The following is a 20436-nucleotide window of genomic DNA, read 5'->3' on the forward strand; positions in this document are numbered from 1 at the left end:
CCTTCAATAAACTGTCTGTCCTGTGCCCCTTCTCTCCTTTGTACATGATTCATTTCAGCTTCATCCCCTCTCCATTTTTCTGTCTCCACTCCTTCCCCTATACTCCCCTATGTTCTGATATCTCTATCTTCTCCTTTCCTTCCCACTCCACCCCATGGCCTGGCATCTCTCTCCTTTCCTTCTATCTCTCCCTCCCCCTCTGGCATCTTCTCTCCTTCCTTTCCCTCTAGTCTTGCATCTGTCTCCTTAGTTTCCATTCCCTCCCTCATGCCCTGGCATCTTTCTGCTCTCCTATCGTTTCCTCCCCCTCCATTATCTGGCATTTTCTCACCTTCTTTTCTCTCCCTCCTTTCTTCCTTTCCCCTGGTCTGGCATCTGTCTCCTTCCCGTCTCTCCCCCTCCATGGACTGGTATCTCCTTTCCTTCCCCTCCATCCCATGGGCTTGGCATCTCTCTTCTCCTCTCCCTTCCCTGGTCTTCCTTCTCCCTCCTTCCCTCTCCCCAATTAGGTGCAGCAGCATTTCTCCCTCCCTCCCCCCCCGGGAAAATTAAAGAGGTACGAGGGAAGGAGTGCACACGCGTAGCGGGCGGCAGATAGGAGCAGAGGGTGGAGAGGAGGATGGGTTTTGGCGCCTCCAACAAGATGATGCCCAGGCGGACCACACCCTTCCTTACTACACCACTGTCTCCAGATCAAGGAAATAAAGAGAGCCTAACAGCTGTTTCTCTTTTCTTTTAGCTCTGTCCTGGAACCTAGTGAGAAGTGGAGGGAACCTGCAAACTACCCCTTTCCTGCTAACACTGCTAATAGTGGCAGCATAGGTTCCACCACCAACTCGCCATGCTAAGCCAAGCCTGTTGACTAAAGTTTGAGATTAGGAGACTAACGCTTTTGGCTCTAATGAAGTAAGATCTGTAGACTTAACCTCCTGAGTAAAAGGCCCTGGCACTTGACCACTAAAATGGAGACAGTGGACTGTGCCTTGGAGTGTCAAGTCCATCTGTGCATTTTGCTGTATCGGTTTATCTACCATCTGCTGGAGGTAAAGAAAAACTAAGGAATTCCAGTTTGCATCAGCCCCTACACTAGTGATGTCACTGGAATAAATCAGTTTCTCCATTTTCATCTGCTGATCAGGATGGGATACAACCCATTTGTGTTGACTAGTCCATCCAGCAGGATGAAAAGGAATGTAAATTTTGTGACTGCAGCAGGGCCAAAATTTGAAAGCACCATTTCTCAGCTTACAGCCATCATCAAAATTAATGGCTGTAAGCAGGAAGGTATTATTACCTTGTAAAAACCATTGTAGGTGAAACATGTTGGCTTAATATCCCTATATCCCGACCACAAAGTTAAGTATTTCTTAAAGTATATTATTAAATTAAAATAAAACAATTTTGAAACAGGGTTCAATGAGGAGCTGACACATAAAGCTGTGGACTATGAAAGTGTATTGAATCCCTGGTGGTGGTGCTGAGAACCATAAATTACGTGTGGAGAGTTTCAGTGAGAAACATAAGGGTGACTGTTTTGAAAGTGTAAGCAGTTTTCTAGGGTTTGATGATACATAAAAATAAAAACACAGAGTGCATGAATTTTATGTTAGATTTATGAAAAATAGACAAAAGTTCCTACTGCTCTCTCCGCAGTTTGGAATAATGATCACATCCATAATACAGTATGCAAAGCATCAGATGCTGTTCTGTTGCATTATCTTATGCTTGATAAAAGTCCAACTGAAGCACTTGAGAAGGGGGGACTTGCAATTCAGTATTCACCTGAAAACAAGAAGATAAAGTAAGAATCATAAGTGCAAATAAAACAGACTTGTATTCCTAATCTATGAGAACAATATTCAGTTACATGGTTACTGTTTAAATATGTCCATATAAATTAGTGGTTTTTGTAATATACCACTATGGATCCAAAAGGGCTGAAGGAGAGCTAACAAATATTCTTCCCATACAGGGACATATCACTCACTAGTATGTGCAATTGACATCTATTCTATCTGTGTCTCTCTCAAACACCCTTCTTACTTAATCTAGCTAATACATTACATTAATATGTTTACATAACTAAAACTTAAATAAGAGGCAACATAAATACTGGCAAGTTAGATGCAAAGCATTAATAAAGAAGGCTCATAGAATATAAAGAAAAATTTGCCACAGAAGCAAAAACTCATGGTAACAACATTTTTATGTACATCAGAAGCAGAAAACCTGTGATGGAATCTATGAGAACGTTAGATCACGAAGGACCAAAAGAGCTCAGGGAGGACAAGGCCATGGCGGAGAGACTGCTTTGATCTTTACAGAAGGTGTAAGAGATCTACCTGTACCAGAAATGGTTTTCAAGGGAGACAATGTGGAGGAACTAAAAGAAATCTCGGTGAACCTGGAAATAAAATTACGGAACACATAGACAGACATGGTTTAATGGGACAGAGTCAGCATGGGTTCAGCCAAGGGCAGACTTGTCTCACCAATTCGCTTCATTTCTTTGTAGATGTGAATAAACATGTGGATAAACTAAGTAGTTTATCTAGATTTTCAGAAAGCTTTTGACTGTTTCTCATAAGAGACTTCTGAGAAGTCATGAAATAGGAAGCAATGTGTTTTTGTGCATTAGGAATTGTTTGTTTGCTTAGAGTAGATAGTTCTAAATCTAATAGATGTTGGCATTGTCATCTGGAAGTTGGGACGTTAGATCATTTACAATACTATTGTCCTTTGATACTAAAATTCTGAAGATTGATTTGGGATCAGGTTAATAATTTATTAGAAAATCCAGTGGCATTATCATATGATACCATTTTATTTGGAACATCTATGAGGGCAAAAAGTCAAATTTCAGCAAAAAATAATAAACTTTTGTTTATAATGACGGGAGTTGCCATGCATCTTATTTTAAAGAATTGGAAAAATTGGGATAGATTAAATTATTCATTCTGGTGAGAATCTAAACTAAACTAAACTAAACTAAATCTTGGGTTTATATACCGCAACATCTCCACAGGTGGAGCTCGACACGGTTTACATGGTTAGTGAAGGAACGGAACTCCAGTAGATTTATAGAAGTAGGTAAGAAGAGAGGTTAGGTGTGATAATACTAGGGAGGGGATGAGGTTATGTTTTGGAGAAGAGCCAGGTCTTCAGAAGCTTACGGAATGGTAGAAGGGGGCTCAAGTTGCGGAGAGGGGAAGGGAAACTATTCCATAACTGAGCGATTCTGAAGTGGAGGGAGGAACCGAGTTTACCAACGAGGGAGATACCTTTTAAGGTAATCTCTATGTTATAATCTCTATGTTATATCTTTAAAATGGAAAAGTTTATGGCCATTCAGAAGGGATATTATAAAAAATTTATGGAAGTTTGGGAACCATTAACTAAATATAGTAAAGATTGATTTATTTGTATAACTGAGGAAAACATGCACATCTGGGGAGGGGGGTATGTTTTGGCATTTGTTAAGAAGTATAGAAGGGGTGATTACAAGTATTTTTATGAGGTGTTGGTTAATGGGAAATGGGTGGGAGAAAATAAGTCTTGTTTTTATTCTAGTAAGTATATTGTGCTGTAATGATAATATTTTATGTAAATGCATCATCTTTTGTGCACAATTGAAGTTTTAAAAATGAATAAAGAAATTTTTTTTTTTAAACGAATTGTTTATTGGACAGAAAACAGAGGTTAGTGTTAAAAGGCCATTTTTCTCAATAGAGAATGGTGAATAATGGAGAACCACAGGGATCTGTGCTGGAACTGATGCTATTTAACATATTTATAAATGTTCCTGGAAATCAGAATAACAAGTGAGGTGATTACAGATGGCACAAAACTATTCAAAACTGTTATGTTTAAATATATTTATTCATTTTCAATGTGCATAGAAACATCCATAGCAAAACAGAACAAAGTACTTACATTTGTGAACAAAACAATCCCTCCTTTCCACCCCCCAGCCCCCCAACCAGATACATAAACACAATAATAGTCTCTGAGTGTAGGAAGTCCAGCACAACACAAATTACAGGTTCAAGAGTCTACTCCGGGCCATAGGTATAAGAGTCAACCAAAAGCGTACCCAGATCAAAGTAAATCGTTGACCCAGCCCAGTGTCTAGATCGGTAAAATGTCTACATTCCAAGGAGGCACGGACAATCATCAAAGTTCTCCATTGACTGTAAGTCGGAGCATCATTAGCCAGCCACTGTGTCAATATTGCTTTTTTTCCAAGCAACATGGCTCGAGTCACAAAAGCTGAAAGGCCTTTTGGTCTAGGTGTGACAATATCATAGAAACCAAATAATGCTCTGGGCGTCGGGGTCCACTGCCGACCCCAGAGAGAGGTAATATAAGTTCCCAAACAATGCCAGAACTGAAGAATGTGAGGGCAGGACCATAACATATGTCCCAGTGAGGCGTGTGCCTGAGAACATTTGGGACATTAATGGAACTGGGAAATGCCCATCCGGCAAGCTCGAATTGGTGAAATGTATAGACAAAGCGTAAACTTCAGCTGCAATTCCCAATGCTGAATGTTGGAGGACACCTTTCTCAAATTTTTCATCACTTGCTGCAGCTGGTGGGAGGTAATAACACACTATAAATCCTCAGCCCAGGTTGCTACTAAAACAGCAAAGTTAGGGCTAGATTGACTGTCACGAATGCCCACATGATGAAAGCGAAGAGGGATCAATTGTTGTGCAGACAAACTAAACATTTCAGAAAGAGTTTCATGACAAGTGTCCGTCAAATGATATGCAGACAAAGAGCGAACATAATGTCGGGCTTGAAAATATGCAAAATTGTCTACATCTGGAAGCCCAAATGTACGTTGTAAAGAAGCAAAAGAAGCAAGTCGACCCTCTTCTGGGTACATCTGGAAGCCCAAAGCTGCCCACCGCTGAAAAGATGCAGATTGTATACCCGGTAAAAAGTCCCCATTTCCTTGAAGCATGAGAAAAGGAGCAATCTTAGAAGACAGTTTCAAACAACTGCATGTCCAGCGCCATGTCTGCCTCACCGGGGCAAATATAGGATATTGTGCCACCCTCCTGCCAGCGATTGCGAGTTTGGGGGGGAGGCGGAATTCCGGCAGGAGGAGTTCGGCACCCTCCTGCCAGCGATTGGGAGTTTCGGGGGGCGGTGTTCCGGCAGGAGGGGTTCGCCACCCTCCTGCTGGTGATCGGACAGGTGGCCGCGGCCGCTATACTTATTGCGGCAGGAAGATCCCTTGCCGCGATAAGTATAGCGGCCGTATCTACTTACAATGTAGGCCAGCATTAAGCGTCTCTTCCTCTACTAGGGAGATGCATAGGGCCGCCTAGGTTCGCCTAAGGCCCTTAGGCGAGCTTAGGCGTCTTGCGAGCCTCCCTAGGCTCCCAGAGGCGCCTTCAATATAGGCGGCCTGCCTGGGGAGCATTTAAAAAAAAACAAAAAAACGTGCATCCCGATTGGTTGATTAGACAGCTGTAGGATGCCTACAGCTGCCTAAAATCGGGACGGCACTTTGCAGAATCAGGGCCTAAGTGTTCCCTCATCGCAGGGTTTGGATGGGCTGTATAATTACACTTTGCGGTAGCCAAATCTTGTTCCAAACGAATAATTCCCCTAGACAACCTACGGTTCTGAGCTATAACATATGCTATACACTCCCCCCTTAGAACTACTTTAGCTGTATTCCAAAATAAGTCCGGTTCAGTTAGATGTTGACCATTAAATTCCAAATAATTTTCCCACTTCTGTAACAAGAAGGTCTGAAAATGTTCATCCTTAAACAAGTAACTAGGAAATCACTAGCGTGAGAGACCTCTAACTCCAAAGCCAACATTAATATCAATCCAAATCAAGGAATGATCCAATATAACCGAGGGTCCTATCATTGCCGCATCAATATTAGGAAAAGAAGAACTAGTGACAAGTATATAATCAATTCTGAAAAGCGTAACATGGGCTCTGGATCTATCGCGTTCTTTAGGATGTAGCAAGCGCCAAGGATCCACCAAGTCTAACGTCGCACACAGGTAAGGAATCCCATGCTGACTCATCCCCACAGATGAAATCCCTGGGTTAGACCGGTCACAACTCTGATCAAGTACCTGATTATAATCTCCCGCAAGGTATATCGGCTCAGCCACGCGCACCATCAACAGAGCCACAAGGTGTTCAAAAAAAGAGTGATTATATACATTGGGAGCGTATACATTTAGCAAATAAAAACTATAAGTGCCCACAGTGATAAAGAGCAGTAAAAACCGGCCCTGTGGGTCTTTTTCTACTAGATGTGCTTTATAGGGAAAGGATTTATGAATTAAAACTGTCACTCCAGCCCGCTTCTGAGGGGAAGAAGCCGCATAAACGACCCCCACCCAGGATTTTCCCAATTTAGAGTGTTCAAGATCTCTTAATCGAGTTTCCTGCAGACAAACCATGTCTGCTTTATGGCGCTTAAGCTGATTCAGGATTTTCGTTCGTTTAACAGGGGATGTAATGCCTGACACATTCCAGGACATGATCCTTAAAGTGTTCGCTAAGGACATGGGGAACCAAGAAAGTCAAAACAATACCTTGTGAGTATTAGATCGACATAACTATTCCAGGTTCCCAGCCTTACCCAGGATAGACAAAAATAGAAAATATTGGCATCTCTCAACCTAGACCAAAGAAGTCATGTGGGCTCCCCAGCACCCCAGGCCAGCACACTGAAAGGCCTGATGCGCCAGGAATCCCCCCAGCACCAGAAGCAACACTCAAGACTCTTTGCAAAGCAGAACCCCTCCCCTCAGAAATGAATAAACTAAGAAGGCATATACACAAAAAGTAATACCTCCCAGCTATTCTCCCCTCCTCCCACCACCCTCCACCTCCCTGTCCCACCCCCCCAAACTCTCTCCAACCCCTCCCTCTGTGCTAGACACATCAACAGAACCACCCCAAGGTGATTCTGCAGGCGTGTAAGGGCCCGAGCCCCAAGTCTACAATATACCGGAGAGACAAGAATAAAGTCCTAGAAGACAAGGTGATCTCAAACAGTGTCACTCTAACTAAACATTATATAGAAATATACAATCCAGAAGCCAAGTAACAAGTAATAAAAGAACAACATTTACAACTGCAAAGTGATAAGCAGTCCAAACATATGCCAAAAAGCACCATCACAGTGCCACTAGCGAATGCCAGCCAGCGAAGGGCAGCCCAAGGCTCCACCGAGAGCTGCCTCAACCTGTAGGACTGGAAGGTGGTGGCAAATGAGTATTAAGGTAGTCCGCCGCGGCCAGAGAGGAGTCAAAGGAGTGCCACTGGCCCTGGTGTTGCAATTTCAGAGTGTCAGGGTAAATGAACATGAAACACACTTTCTGCTCAGCCAAAATTGGAACATAGGGGGATAGAATAATTTTCGCTTTTCCATCAAGGCTGCCGAATAATCATGAAAAATGTGAATCTCTGCGTCCCCATATTTCAACTTATCTCGTTGGTGTTTATATTGCCACAAGATTTCAACTTTATGATTGTAGTTAAGTATTTTGGCAATAATCATGCATGGTCTGTCTTCTCCAGTGCATTCCCTGCCCATGCGGTGCGCTTGTTCTATACGAAGGGGGCCCACATCTCCCCGCATGAGGAACGTATCCCGCAACCAGGCTTCCAGGGTATGTATCAGTGCCGAGCCCTCTATTGTTTCTGGGAATCCCAGAAATCTAAGGTTGGACCGACGGGACCTATTTTCCAGGTCTTCCAGGCGGTCGCCCTGACGTTGAGTAAGCTCGGTCAACGCCTGTAGTGATGTAGTCTGGGTCCCCTGAGTGTCTTCCAGGCCGGACACTCTATTTTCTAGGTCTGTAGTACGGCGGGCTTTTCATTGATGGTAGATTCCAGCTGCTATAACTGTTCAGATAAGCGATCAAGGCTGGGCTGCAGCACCAGCCCCACAGCCTATGTAATGTCCTGGAGAGCTTCTGGAGAGAGTTGGCTCACCACCGCCGAAGTTCCAGCCGCCATCTTGTACTCCACCACTTTCGGGCGGTCGCGATCCTTCTTAGTGGAGCAGGAGGCAATCGGGTGCATTGGAGACGCAAAATATTTTTCCATGCTTCTCACCACCGGCAAAAGGATCGGGCAGCAGCTCTGTGCGCACCGCGAGGCAGAGAGAAAGCCGAAAGTTTGACTTGGGGCCCAGGAGCTCGGGCTAGCAACGTCTGCCTGCACTTATAGCATCATGTGACCTCTATTTAAAACTGTTAAAACATATGCAGGCTGTGAAAAACTGCAAGAAGATCTTAGGGAATTGGAAGACTGGGCATCCAAGTGGCAGATGAAATTTAATGTGGATAAATGCAAAGTGATGCACATTGGGAAGAATAATTCAAATCATAGTTACCTGATACTAGAGTTCACCTTAGAAGTCAGTACCCGAGAAAAAGATTTAGGTGTCATTCTAGACAATATACTGAAATTGTCTGCCCAGTGTGCTAGGAATTGTTGGTAAATAAGACCAAGATTATTATAATGCCTCTGTATCACTCCATCTCCAGTCATAATAAATGGGCTTGTCGTGCCAGTGGGGCTTGCGTGCATCTGAGAAGCTGAAAGTTATGCTGTCGGTAGTTTCACTACCAGCAGGGCCTTCCAAGGTGGACAGGTTTCAGCAGAGATATCAGACTAATAATGTACCACCCATCTGGACAGTAGCAGATGGGTAGTGTTGGAGGCAGAGGATCACATTTTATTCGGCAACAGTGACAACATCAAATTTATACTGCGCAGACCTGGCAATCTACTTCTGTAGTCTGCCACAAAAACTTGATGATGTTCATCAAATCGCTAGGACTCCAACACGAGTCGAGGGCACCTAACAATCACTCCATAGTGTGGCTTCACCTTGTGGTCAGTTCTGGTTGCTATATCTCAAAAAAGATAAAGCAGAATTAGTAAATGTTCAAAGAAGAATGACTAGAATAATAAAGGAGATGGAACTCCTCTCATATGAAGAAAGACTAAAGAGGTCAGGACTCTTCAGCTTACAAAAGAGATGGCTGGGAGGAGTGATATGACTGATGTCTACAAAATCCTGAGTAGTGTAGAATGAGTAACAGTGAATTGATTTTCACTCTTTCATAAAGTACAAAGACTAGGGGACACTCAATGAAAATACATGGAAATATTTTTAAAACAAATAGGAGGAAATATTTTTTTCACTCAAAGAATAGTTAAACTCTAGAACTCATTGTCAGAGGATGTAGTTAATTTAGTTTAGTTTATTCAAGATCCACCATATCAGAAGTTTCTTCAGAGTGCACTTTTATTTTTATAGTAGTAGACAGAGCCAGAAATCTCATAAATCAATTGCTTGGAATCTATTTTGATTGGGATGACATACTTTACTTACTGTATGTGTCTATAAAGTGCTAATATAATGATTATTATAAAATTATTTCATTTAGGCATCTGCCCTATCTTAAGTAAACTCAGTTCAAGCAAGTCCAGCGATCAGAAGCCCTATTTGAGAGAATCCTTGAATGCTGCCATTACTTTGACATCTCCCCCTATGGAAGTCCCCAGCTGACCCAGACCCCTTCCCTACATACCTTGGAGTTGAGGTATTGATGCATTAACACCCGCAGCTCTGAGTTTTGCTGCCTCAGACTGGCTGTATCCTTCAGGAGCTTTGACCTCTGAGTTAGAACATTGCTTGAAAACAAAATCAAAGTGATAAATATGCATTACAGCAATACATTTCTACTTCTTTATCAGTCCTTGATAGTTGATGTTTGGTAAAGTACTTCCCTGATGGAAGCCTTGCTATGGCTTATAAATGAACAAGCTGCATTAGGAAAGACCATGTTCACAACAATAACAAATAGCACTACGTCTGTGCCAACATCTTTTTTTATAATTCTTTATTGATTTTCTATACTTCAAAAGTGCAATACATGAATATATAACACATAAAACATCAATTTAAGCACATCCACTTACAATTATATATATAACCACTCATTTCCCCCCCCCACTCAATGATTATACAATAAAACATAGTGACATTTATTTGCTCAGTAACCTTACCCTCTTCATATTAATAATATCTTCCCACCCTTCCTCCCACCCCAAGTGTAACTACCCTGGGGTCAAAGTAGGACAGAAATATGCCCCCCCCCCACCCTATTTTGGATGTGTATAAAAGTAAGCAAAACCTGACTTATAATCAGAGACCTGCTATAGAGAAGTAACATACGATGCCAACGGACCCCAAACCAATTTAAAAAGAATATTGTGCCAACATCTAACATTCAGTATGTTTTGAAAGTTTTGTTGAATTATCTGACAATTACCACACATTGCACAAATAATGTCAAAAGATATCTTTCATTTTAGTTTAACAATTAACATGCTAGAATCTCAAAAGAATTAATCATTTGTTACAGAATAACAATGGATGCTTGAACTGTGTCTATTTCTAACCCATATGTATATGGCTTAGTAAATATCTCTTCTCCAATAATAAATAAATTAATATCAAGATTTTTCAAATGCATCAAAGCCTATTATTTCAAGAGGTTTAACTTTCCCACACTTGAAGGCCCATTTTGCATAGGACGTTGGGAAAGGAATTGAGGCATTTAGATCAGGACGCACAATTCTCTCTGTATTTTATAAGAGGCTCTGCCAAATGCAGCAGCTTTTGTATAATACCTAGAAGGAAGTACAGGAGTGCATATTCATTTCCTGGAACCACTAAATTGATGGCTTTAATGATTAATTCTTCTGATTAATGGCAATAATCAATATGTAGAAAATCAATAAATACCACACTCTCCTATATCTTAATATTCTTAATATCACCCAGGGGGAGGGAGGGTGGGAGAGAGATATTTATGTCATGGTTTTATTCTCTTGCAAGGTATTGGTTGAGTGGGATGGGGGTTATCACGCTATGGGGATTTTGATTGATTATAAATGCATATATGAATAATGCTGTTTGTGTAGATACTGTACTGCATTTTTGTTAACTTTAAAAAATTTAAACAAAAAAAATATTCTTAATATCACTTATTGCTTATATCATTTCATGATAATTTATCTTCTTTTGTGCAAAACATTTCAAAAAGCTTTCTTTCAGAGTGTTCATACACGGCCTCAGCAGCTACATTTGAGTATCATATTTCATGTAATGCTCGAGCTTGAAAGTAGCCAGCCTCCTCATCGGCCTTCTAATTAATTTTTTTTAATATTTAAATAATTATATGTGCTTAGAGCCAATAAATAACATCTCATAAAAACTTGGCTCAAGGGATGACTTTCAATAGATCGCAGCGAGATAGCTACTCTGCTACGTACGAAACCCTGACCCAGAATCAGGTCGTCTACGAATGATTTAGCACCGGGTTCCCTACTGGGGAATGACAGCAGAAAAAGACCTGTTTGGTCAAATTGCACCTGCTATTCCATGCAGCTTATATCCTTCTATGCCCTTTTTAAAAGGTAAAAATAATTTAGTTTTGCTTTGATTTCATCCTCTTTCTATATAGGAATCTTCTATTTATCTGACGCTTTACTGAATTCACTCACTGTTTTTGTCACCACCACCTCTCCTGGGAGGGCATTCTAAGTATCCAATACCCTCTATAAAAAAGCATTTCCTGATGTCACTTCTAAGTTTATCACCCTTCAATCTCACATCATGTTTTCCAGTTCCACCACTACCCTATCTCTAAAAATGATCTGCTTGTACATTAATAGCTTTCAAGTATTTAAATATCTGTGCCATATTTTCCCTGTCTCTCCTTCTTCAAGTCTTTTCTCATACATATTTTGGCACAAACCCTGCAGAAGTGCTAGTTGAAATGTCCATTGCATCAAATGCAGACCTGACCAGGAATTTATTTTTTTTTTCTTCAGAGAGGTCTGTACACAGCTGGTGAAGGATTCCTGTTTATCAGAAGGTAGATGATGCTGAAATTGTGGAAGTTATTGAATTAATGACTTGAGAGAAAAAAAAAATCACATAAAAATTATAATTTGGTATACAATTGGTCAGCACAGAAGATTGGAAAATACATCTTCCAAATCTGTCCAACATTCTACCTTCTCTACCAGGAGGAGTGCTAGTGTACGAACGTAAGCTATGAACACATTTTAGAGCTGATGTTGTAGTTGTGGTTTGTCAAAGTCAGGAGTAGATTGCAGTCTGTATAGTGTATCTAACTTACAAGAAGCTACACCATGGCTAGTTGATTCTCCCAGTTCTTAAAGAGAGTTTGTTTTATTTGATTATGCAGTGGAAGTTTGACACAGTCTTTGAACCATTACACATAATCTAGAGCCTCCATGAGCTCCGCTCTAGGCTCTTTTTAAGACTCCATATGGATGGAGAAAGTTTGACCCATCTGCCTTATAAATTCTGTTAATGAGAGACTTTTAGGTGGAGATCCTTCCCAAGAAGAGGAGGTGAAGGATCTGATGGAATACTGTATGATTATTGTGCAGACAGATCAACCTCAGATAAATGGATAGAAAGATCAAGGTCGACTTCTTCTTGATATCTTCTAGTAGAGTGCCAGAGAATGTTGAGAAAAGCCTTGAGACTGTAGAGGATTGGTGTGTCAAGAGTACTTTGAGAGAAATGAGGAGCATCAAAGGGAAGTTTTGAAGTTCTGGAGATATGTCTGAATATAGAAGCCTGATGTGAATGATGTTTAGTAGAGGATCGACATCAAGGAGTCAAGACATGGGGATGTAGATAGACATTGTGGTGTTGAAGCTTGATGTTGAAGCATTGAATGTCAAAGTCATGAAGAAGATTGATGTCAAGAGGGTGCTTGCTTGCAGTGTTGATGAAAGCAGTGTCTGAGACTACAGTATGGATGCTAACTCCTGCTTCAGTAAAAATTTAAGCTAGTCTTGCAGTGAAGTGGCCAGTACCAAGTTGGCTCCTGTTGTGGTCGACAATGAGGTAAGGGGGCCTAAGTGGAGGAGGTCTTCTAGATGGAGAGAGCAACTTTTCTGAGGTGTTGTTGAAGTTGAGGAGGTGAAGGTTCGCCTAGAAGGGGAGTGCCAATGCTTCTTAGCTTCTTTTTGGAGGTATTCCAATGCATGAAGGGTAAAAGAAGAAAAGCCAACGTCTCCTCGAGGAAGCACTGGAGGTTGCAACGCTGATTCAGGCGTTGATGTCGAAGCTGGAGGCACTTGGGACACTAGTGCAGATTCCCCAGACATGGTGGAACCAAACAACTTTTCAGATTGAAGGTGTCTAGCTTCTTAAAAGTATAAGAAATGTCTTGCTGTTCAGGACCAAGACACTGAACAGTTGTGTGAATCTGAACCTGATATGGTTCTTTTATATCGAGTACACTTCTTGAACCCACTAGGCATCGGGGACATGAATGGGAAGACCTTTGATGCCAAATCAAAAGACTCTTTGGTAAGGAAGGTCAAGTGAATTTGAAGCCAAAAACAAATTGACGATCACAGGGATGATGGAGGGCAAAAATTGCCCGAAATCCTCATGAAAAAGAAAACTTCAAAATTAAGAAAAAAATTATGGAGGCTGTCAAAAATAAAGAAAATATGAAGAGAAAAGGCTCGGGAAGGCACAACAGCAATAAAAACACAATTTAAAAAACTGAAAAATTTGTTCGCACATAGGAGTGTTGAAAAATACAACTTCTTCACTCCGTGAAAAACGATGAACTGACAGTCCCGCGAGCCATTGTCGGACAGGAAGGCAGTACTGAAGTTTTAAAGTGACAGTACACTTTGGTACATGTCCGTGCTGGGCTCCATGGATGACGTTGTACATATGTGAGAATATGTTGCCTGCTTGTCCTCAGAGAACCTACTATACCCACATGTCTACCACACCAATAGCCCATATGGCTTCAGGTGTTACCGATATGGCAGACAGTAGTTTTGGGTATTAGTAGCCTCAAACTTTTCACCATAAATGTAGTGGGTAGGGTGGGATAGGGCCTGGATCCTCCTCTCTATGGTTCACTATTCGTCCACCAGGCTCATACTCCAGACACCTGCTTGCTGCTCTACTAGGATGTTCCATAATATCTGCAGCTGTCCTAGAGGCTGGTATGTACTGTTTCTTTCATATCTTTGGGGGGTGGGAGGGAGTCAGTAACCACTGGGGGAGTTGGGGGAGGTCATGCCTTCATGCATCCAGTGGTCATCTGGTCAGTTTGGATGCCTTTTTGGCCCTTATGCGCTTTTAAAACAGGCCTAACTCCAAACGTCTAAATGGCAAATAAGTCTAAGTAGTAATTTGTGGTACAATTTTTCATATTAAAGATTCCCCTAGACAAATATAAAAGTCTCTTTTTAATTATGACAAGTACAGCTAAATTAATTTGGGGCCCATTGACGTCCTTTGTAGAATTATTATAGTTATGATTTGTTGTTAGATAAAATGCACATCCAGGAAGGGAGGGGGGGTTGGAATATAAGGGTTTTTTATTGATTATTTGTAAGGATGCAAATTGGGGGGTAGGGAGGTATTTTTGAGGATTGATAAATAAGTTTGAATGATTATATATGTGAAATTTATGTTTAAAATATGTATAGTGTATTTCTGAAACTATGATAAATTTATGGATATTTTTAAAACAAGTATTAGGTTGGGTTGGGGATGGGTATTGATTTGTATGAATCTTGTAAAATTCTTAAGTGATGTCTAAAGTGTAAATGTTTAATTAATTATATTTTCACTTATTGAAAGTGTTTTCAAAAATGAATAAAGATTATAAAAAACAAACAAACCACGTGGAAGGGCATAATCGAAAGGGACATCTAAGTCCGTTTGCGTCCATCTCGCAAGTCCTCCAAAGTTAAAAAGAGCCTAGAACACATTTTCGAAAGATACGTCCAATTTTTTTTTACTTTTGAAAATCGTCTAATCATATGTCCTGCCGATCTGATCGTCCAAGCCGCTAAATCGTCCATCTTTATACCACATTTCTGTCCAACTTTCCGTCCAAGTCCAAAACGCCTAGAACAAGCCCTGTTGGACGTGGGAGGGGTCTGCAAAGTGATGGACTGCACACCCAGACATGCCACCTAAATAGTGGGGTACCTTACAGGGCACTGTGAACTTCACATAAAGGGTGCCATGGCTTCTCCTCATTACAGCTCCCTTATAGATGATGGCGAGCCCCCCAAACCACCTCCAGAATCCCCTAGACCCACTTATCTACCACCCCAATAGCCCTTATGGCTGCAGGAGTCACTTATATGCCAGTCAAAAAGGTTTTTGGGTGTGTATAGGGCAGTGCACATGTTTAAGTATCAATGCAGTGATTACAGGGGCTTAAGGGCATGGGTCCTTTTCTCTATGGGTCCCTAACCCACTCCCAAGATGACTTAAGCTTGCTCTGGGCTGGACGACTAGGCTTTCCTATGCCAGGCGGCCAGGTGATGATGGTCTGGAGGCTGAAATTTAAAGTTGTGAATAAAATTTGTAAGCGGGTGGAGGGGTTGGTGATCACTGGGGTAGTGTATGGGGGTCTGTGTTATGTGTTTGCAGTGCTTATCTGGTGAGTTTAGGTGGGTTTTTGTGACTTAGACCATGTTTTACATGGTCTAAGTCACAACGTCCAAGTTCCGTCGATCCTGGGCTGTATAACTTTCAGTTATACATGCTGTATGACTAAGTCTAAGCCGGCCCACGTCCCCCCCAATCCTGCCCTCGACACACCTCCCGAAACGCCCCGTTTAGCTTTGGACGTTGAGCGGCACTATGAAGGCCTAGGTTGTTTAGAAATACGTCCAAAACCCGTTTTTATTTTCGGCGCTTGGACGTTTTTGAGAAATGTTCGTCCAAGTGCCGACTTGGGCCGGTTTTTGGACGTTTTTCTCTTTCGATTATGAGCCCCAAAACGTCTAAATGGCACCTTGGACATCATAAAAAAGGTTTCATAGTCTTTGCAAAACGTCCAAGTCCTAAGTCTGCCCTAATTTCACCCAAAACATGCCTCTACAATGCTATCTTAAGATTTAGATGTACTAGAGGGAAAATGACCTACAAGATGTCTAAAAAGTCAGTTTTGAAAATCGGTACTTGGACGATTTGGCGATTAAAAGGTCCAAATGCTACTTTATGCCATTTTTTTGACATCTTTGTGTTTTGAAAATGAGCCCCATAGTCAGCTACTAATGTAAAGACATGAGTTAAATTCAAATACATAGTGATGAATGGCACTGTGATATGTATAATCAAGTTGAGTGAAAATTATATCAGTAAGCGTAATAAAAGCAATGCGAGATATAATACAGCACAGTCACATGTGTACTTACTAATATTTCTCCAGTGCTTCTTCCAATGCATTCCAAAGCTTTAGCTTTGACTCAGGAATTACTTTCGCCATGGCATCCCAATATGCAGCATCTTCACTGTTGTCTCTCTCTTCTAACAAACTATGTTTTGTCTGTAAAGATTTTTCTCTAACCAATCATAAATAAAAAGTAATCAGAAATTTGTTTATTGTGCTGAAATAATTTAAAGGAATATGTGCATACATTAGATCATATTATAAGAACATAAGAATTGCCGTTGCTGGGTCAGACCAGTGGTCCATCATGCCCAGCAGTCCACCTAAAAACAAAAAATTCAGAAAAAGGGATTTTAGAGGTGAGGAACCCTAAAGCAGGGGTGTCCAATGTCGGTCCTCGAGGGCCGCAGTCCAGTCGGGTTTTCAGGATTTCCCCAATGAATATGCATTGAAAGCAGTGCATGCAAATAAATCTCATGCATATTCATTGAGGAAATCCTGAAAACCCGACTGGACTGCAGCCCTCAAGGACCGACATTGGACACCCCTGCCCTAAAGGAAGGGAAAGAAACCTTTACAATTAGCTTTTTAAGAACCCCTCCCCCCTCCTCTCCTGATAGATGTGCTGCAGCCTGCCTCAGCTCTTAAAGAAGATGGATTTGGGAGAAGAAATCACTGCCTCAATGTGACTGTTCCTCAAACACTGAAATCTTCAGGCTGCCAGTCAGACTGAAGTCTGACTGATCCTCACACAACCTCGGATCTGTGCATGTGAAAGGGGGGGGAGTCAAAACACAGTCATCACCCTGAAGAGCCCTGCTGAGCCCGCTATGGATGCCTGACAGCCTATGCTCAAGCCCCTGTAACCCATTAGGCAAGCAAAGCTTCTAGGATACTACTGGACCCTGAGCTCCACAAAAGTTTCTGCAGGCTAGCTAACAGGTACCACAGAGGAATTGGCCTGTCAGCTGCAGACCTCAGTCTGCTTCTTCTCCATGCAAGCAGAACTTAACCCCCTATCCAGGGAGCTCTGAGCATCAAAAGCTGCCAAAAATGTGAAAAAGGCAGAGAAAATAAAGAAATATACAGATTAGAAAGACTCTTTCCAGCTCGCATGCACAAGGGAAAACTGAAGGGGGAAGCAGAGCCCTCTAGTGAAGGAGGAGGTGTTAGAAAGCTGGAATGGATTCTTTCTGCACAATTCACAAATATGGGGAGAATTCCCTACCATCCAGAATGACACAGCTATTGCACTAGAATACTCTTTTCAGCAACAGTGGCAAAATAATGCTCAGAATTTATGAAGTTGATTGGGCTGAGAACATTTTAGCACCCCCTCTTATACTGTAAGTCTACCATTGCTGGTAACTAACACAGAGATACAACTGAATATGCTCACAAAAATATTACCCAGAAAATGAATTCTGACATCCGGATCCTGACAAGGTTAGTCATATGTCAATTGACAGCAATTTGTTTTCAAAATTTAGAGCTACCAACTGGCTCCACTCAGCCATGGCTTTATTCTACTACACTTCTAAGGTACTTCTCTTAGGGAAAGTAGAAATATACCGTATAATCTATATATATTGTTCTATATATATTGTTCAAAATTGCACACACCCAAATTGTGAGCACAATTGAACTGCTTAATGAGCCAATTTGCAACAAATATTGAGCGCTATTGATAATTGGCGCTAATTGTCAATAACTGTATTTTACATGCACACATTTATAGTTGCTGTTCCATAAAGATGTGCATGTAAATTTTTCCACACAAATCTGAAAACGGGCCTAGGTGGGTAAGGGATGGTTCTGGGATTTATACATACTATTATAGAATTTGGAGGATCTGTGCAGGGATTTACACCAGGATTCAGTTTGAATGCACTAAGCATTATTCTATAAACGGTGCTCAATTTCAAGTGCTGTTTATAAAATAGCACTTAGCACACATTTTTTGCACCCAAATTTGGAAGCCATTTACAGAATCAAGTCCTTAATGAATACACATAAAAAGTAACACCAAGAATAAACAGGCAGTCCTGAAAAAAGGAAACAGCTAGTATGTCTAACAGCTAGTATGTCTAACACTATTTTGTATAAATGGTATATTGCACGCAGTACTCCATGGATGCCTATACAGAGCAATTTGTAGATTTTCAGTAGTTGTCCTTGTTTATTACTTGGGACAGCAAAAACTTTTCATATTCTTTTCAAAATACTTATCATGGAAACCACTAGTAAGTTTAGGGATCAATTTTAGAAAGCTTAGGTGCTGTTTACCTGTGCAAATGGCAGACATAAATGTACTCTGGCCCTCAGTCTGCTATTCAAATACCTTTTACTGATAATGTACAGCTAAGTGAATCCGTTTTTCAATTACATTGTTACTAATAACCACAGGAGGAGCGGTCAGGGACTGATAAGAAGCTATGATGGTCCCTTGTACAACCTCTGCGTAATATCACTGTTGGAGCATTTCGTTTTTGGGTCTGAGCACTTATCATTAGAATTTATGTATTTTTGGATATTCAGCACCACTATTTGGATAATAGCCTGTGCAAAATATCCATATAAGGCGTTCAGCACTGAAACGTATCCTAATAGTGGCAATATTCAGTCTTCTATCCAGATACCTTCTCTGGATAATTTAGAACAGCCTTCTATCTGTCCTACGTTATCAGTAAAAGGTATCTGGATAGCATACTGAGGGCCAGATTCTCAAAAATCCACGTTAAAAACCAACGGGTCACAGGCGGTCTTGTAGCGATTTAAAAAACGTGAGTCATTCTCAAAAAATCATGCATGCAAATGAGGTCGGCATACAGTAGCAAAGATTTGCTAAATTTACATGTGTTGAGTCGCTAGTGATAGTGATCGGCATATGCGCAGAATACACAAGAAAAGAGGCATGAATGTGTGCATGTGCCGGGAAAAGCAATGCTCCACAGCACTATAAGTTATACAACGTCTTTTTGAGGGTATACAGTCCTTCACTTGGTTTAAGAACACTTTAGTGAGATTGAATGTTTTTCTATTTTATCAGGGATACAAGCCTTGAAAAAACCTCTTCGGGTGAAACATGTTGGCGATCGAATCCTTGCAAATAAGACCACAATTACAAGCTAAGTATCTGTAACATCCTTTTAAACAGATGGTGGTGAAACAATTTAGTAGAATAATTTATTAGAATAGTTAGTAAATGAAGAACCCGATGAGAAATTAGTACGTAAAGCCTAGTAAATGAGAAGTTTGAGTATTAGGTGGTACTTCTGAGGTCTGTTTATTCATCTTTATTGATTGAGGTTTATCTGAAAGTGTTGAAATTTACATAATCAGGGAAATAACTGAGGGAAATGCAATGCAACACAATAAGCACATGCCTTGTTTGAACATATGTTTTTGTCATTTACGCACGACACATGTGGCTGAAGCAGTTGGTTGCAAAAGCTGTTCATGTTACAAAAACAGATAGAAGTCCAGTGCGAACAGTTTGTGTCTCAAAAACAGATATAATCCCAGCGTTTCTTTGAGGAAGTGATGAACCATGAAGCGTGAAGTGCGAAAATATGAACCACCATCCATATTGTAACACAAAACACAAGTGGCTTACAAACGTCAGCTTTTAACAAGCGCGCATAAAACATGCCTTTCTCATAAACTGCTATAATTCAGGTAAATCTTGCAATTTGTTTTTAATGTAGAATTTTATCATGAACCACAGCCAAAAACACATAAGAGAGGGGTATCATACGCGTGCTCAAGAAATGTGCTTTTACCACTCCCCTAAAAAAAAAGTATATATTGTTGCCAAAAGCCGACGCCACTCTTGGAGAATGGCTCAGCAATTTTTAAGAATCTACTTGCCCACTTGCATGGCAGTGTCAGAGACTGCTGGAAAACTTGCTAAAGACTGACCCTCCTCTTCTACAAACGCGGTTGCTAAACTGGTTTCCAACGGTTTAGCTTGGTGCATTTTAGCGGCGGATTATCAAAATGGATTATCTCTTCTCCTCTTCTACAAAGCCACGTTAGTGGCTGCCGTGCAGTAACAGCCCCGAAGCCCTTTAAATCTCTATGGGCTTCGGGGTTATTACTTTGTAGAAGAAGGGGAGAGAAAATCCATTTTGATAATCCACCGCTAAAATGCACC

At 41.0% G+C, this 20436-nt stretch overlaps 1 protein-coding gene across 1 annotated transcript in view; it reads right to left on the reverse strand.

The window, feature by feature from the left end:
* Window positions 1-868: 868 nt before the first annotated feature.
* DRC1 (dynein regulatory complex subunit 1) overlaps window positions 869-20436 on the reverse strand; it is a 152204-nt gene continuing 132636 nt past the window's right edge. The window contains exons 15-17 of the mRNA XM_033935808.1: window positions 16306-16452; window positions 9597-9699; window positions 869-1782 (exon numbers count right to left, since the gene is read on the reverse strand). Coding sequence (XP_033791699.1) covers window positions 1720-1782; window positions 9597-9699; window positions 16306-16452 — 313 coding nt within the window. The 3' untranslated portion in view covers window positions 869-1719. The remainder of the gene's footprint in view (window positions 1783-9596; window positions 9700-16305; window positions 16453-20436) is intronic.

This window comes from Geotrypetes seraphini, chromosome 3 (assembly GCF_902459505.1).
Source record: "Geotrypetes seraphini chromosome 3, aGeoSer1.1, whole genome shotgun sequence".
NCBI lineage: Eukaryota > Metazoa > Chordata > Amphibia > Gymnophiona > Dermophiidae > Geotrypetes > Geotrypetes seraphini.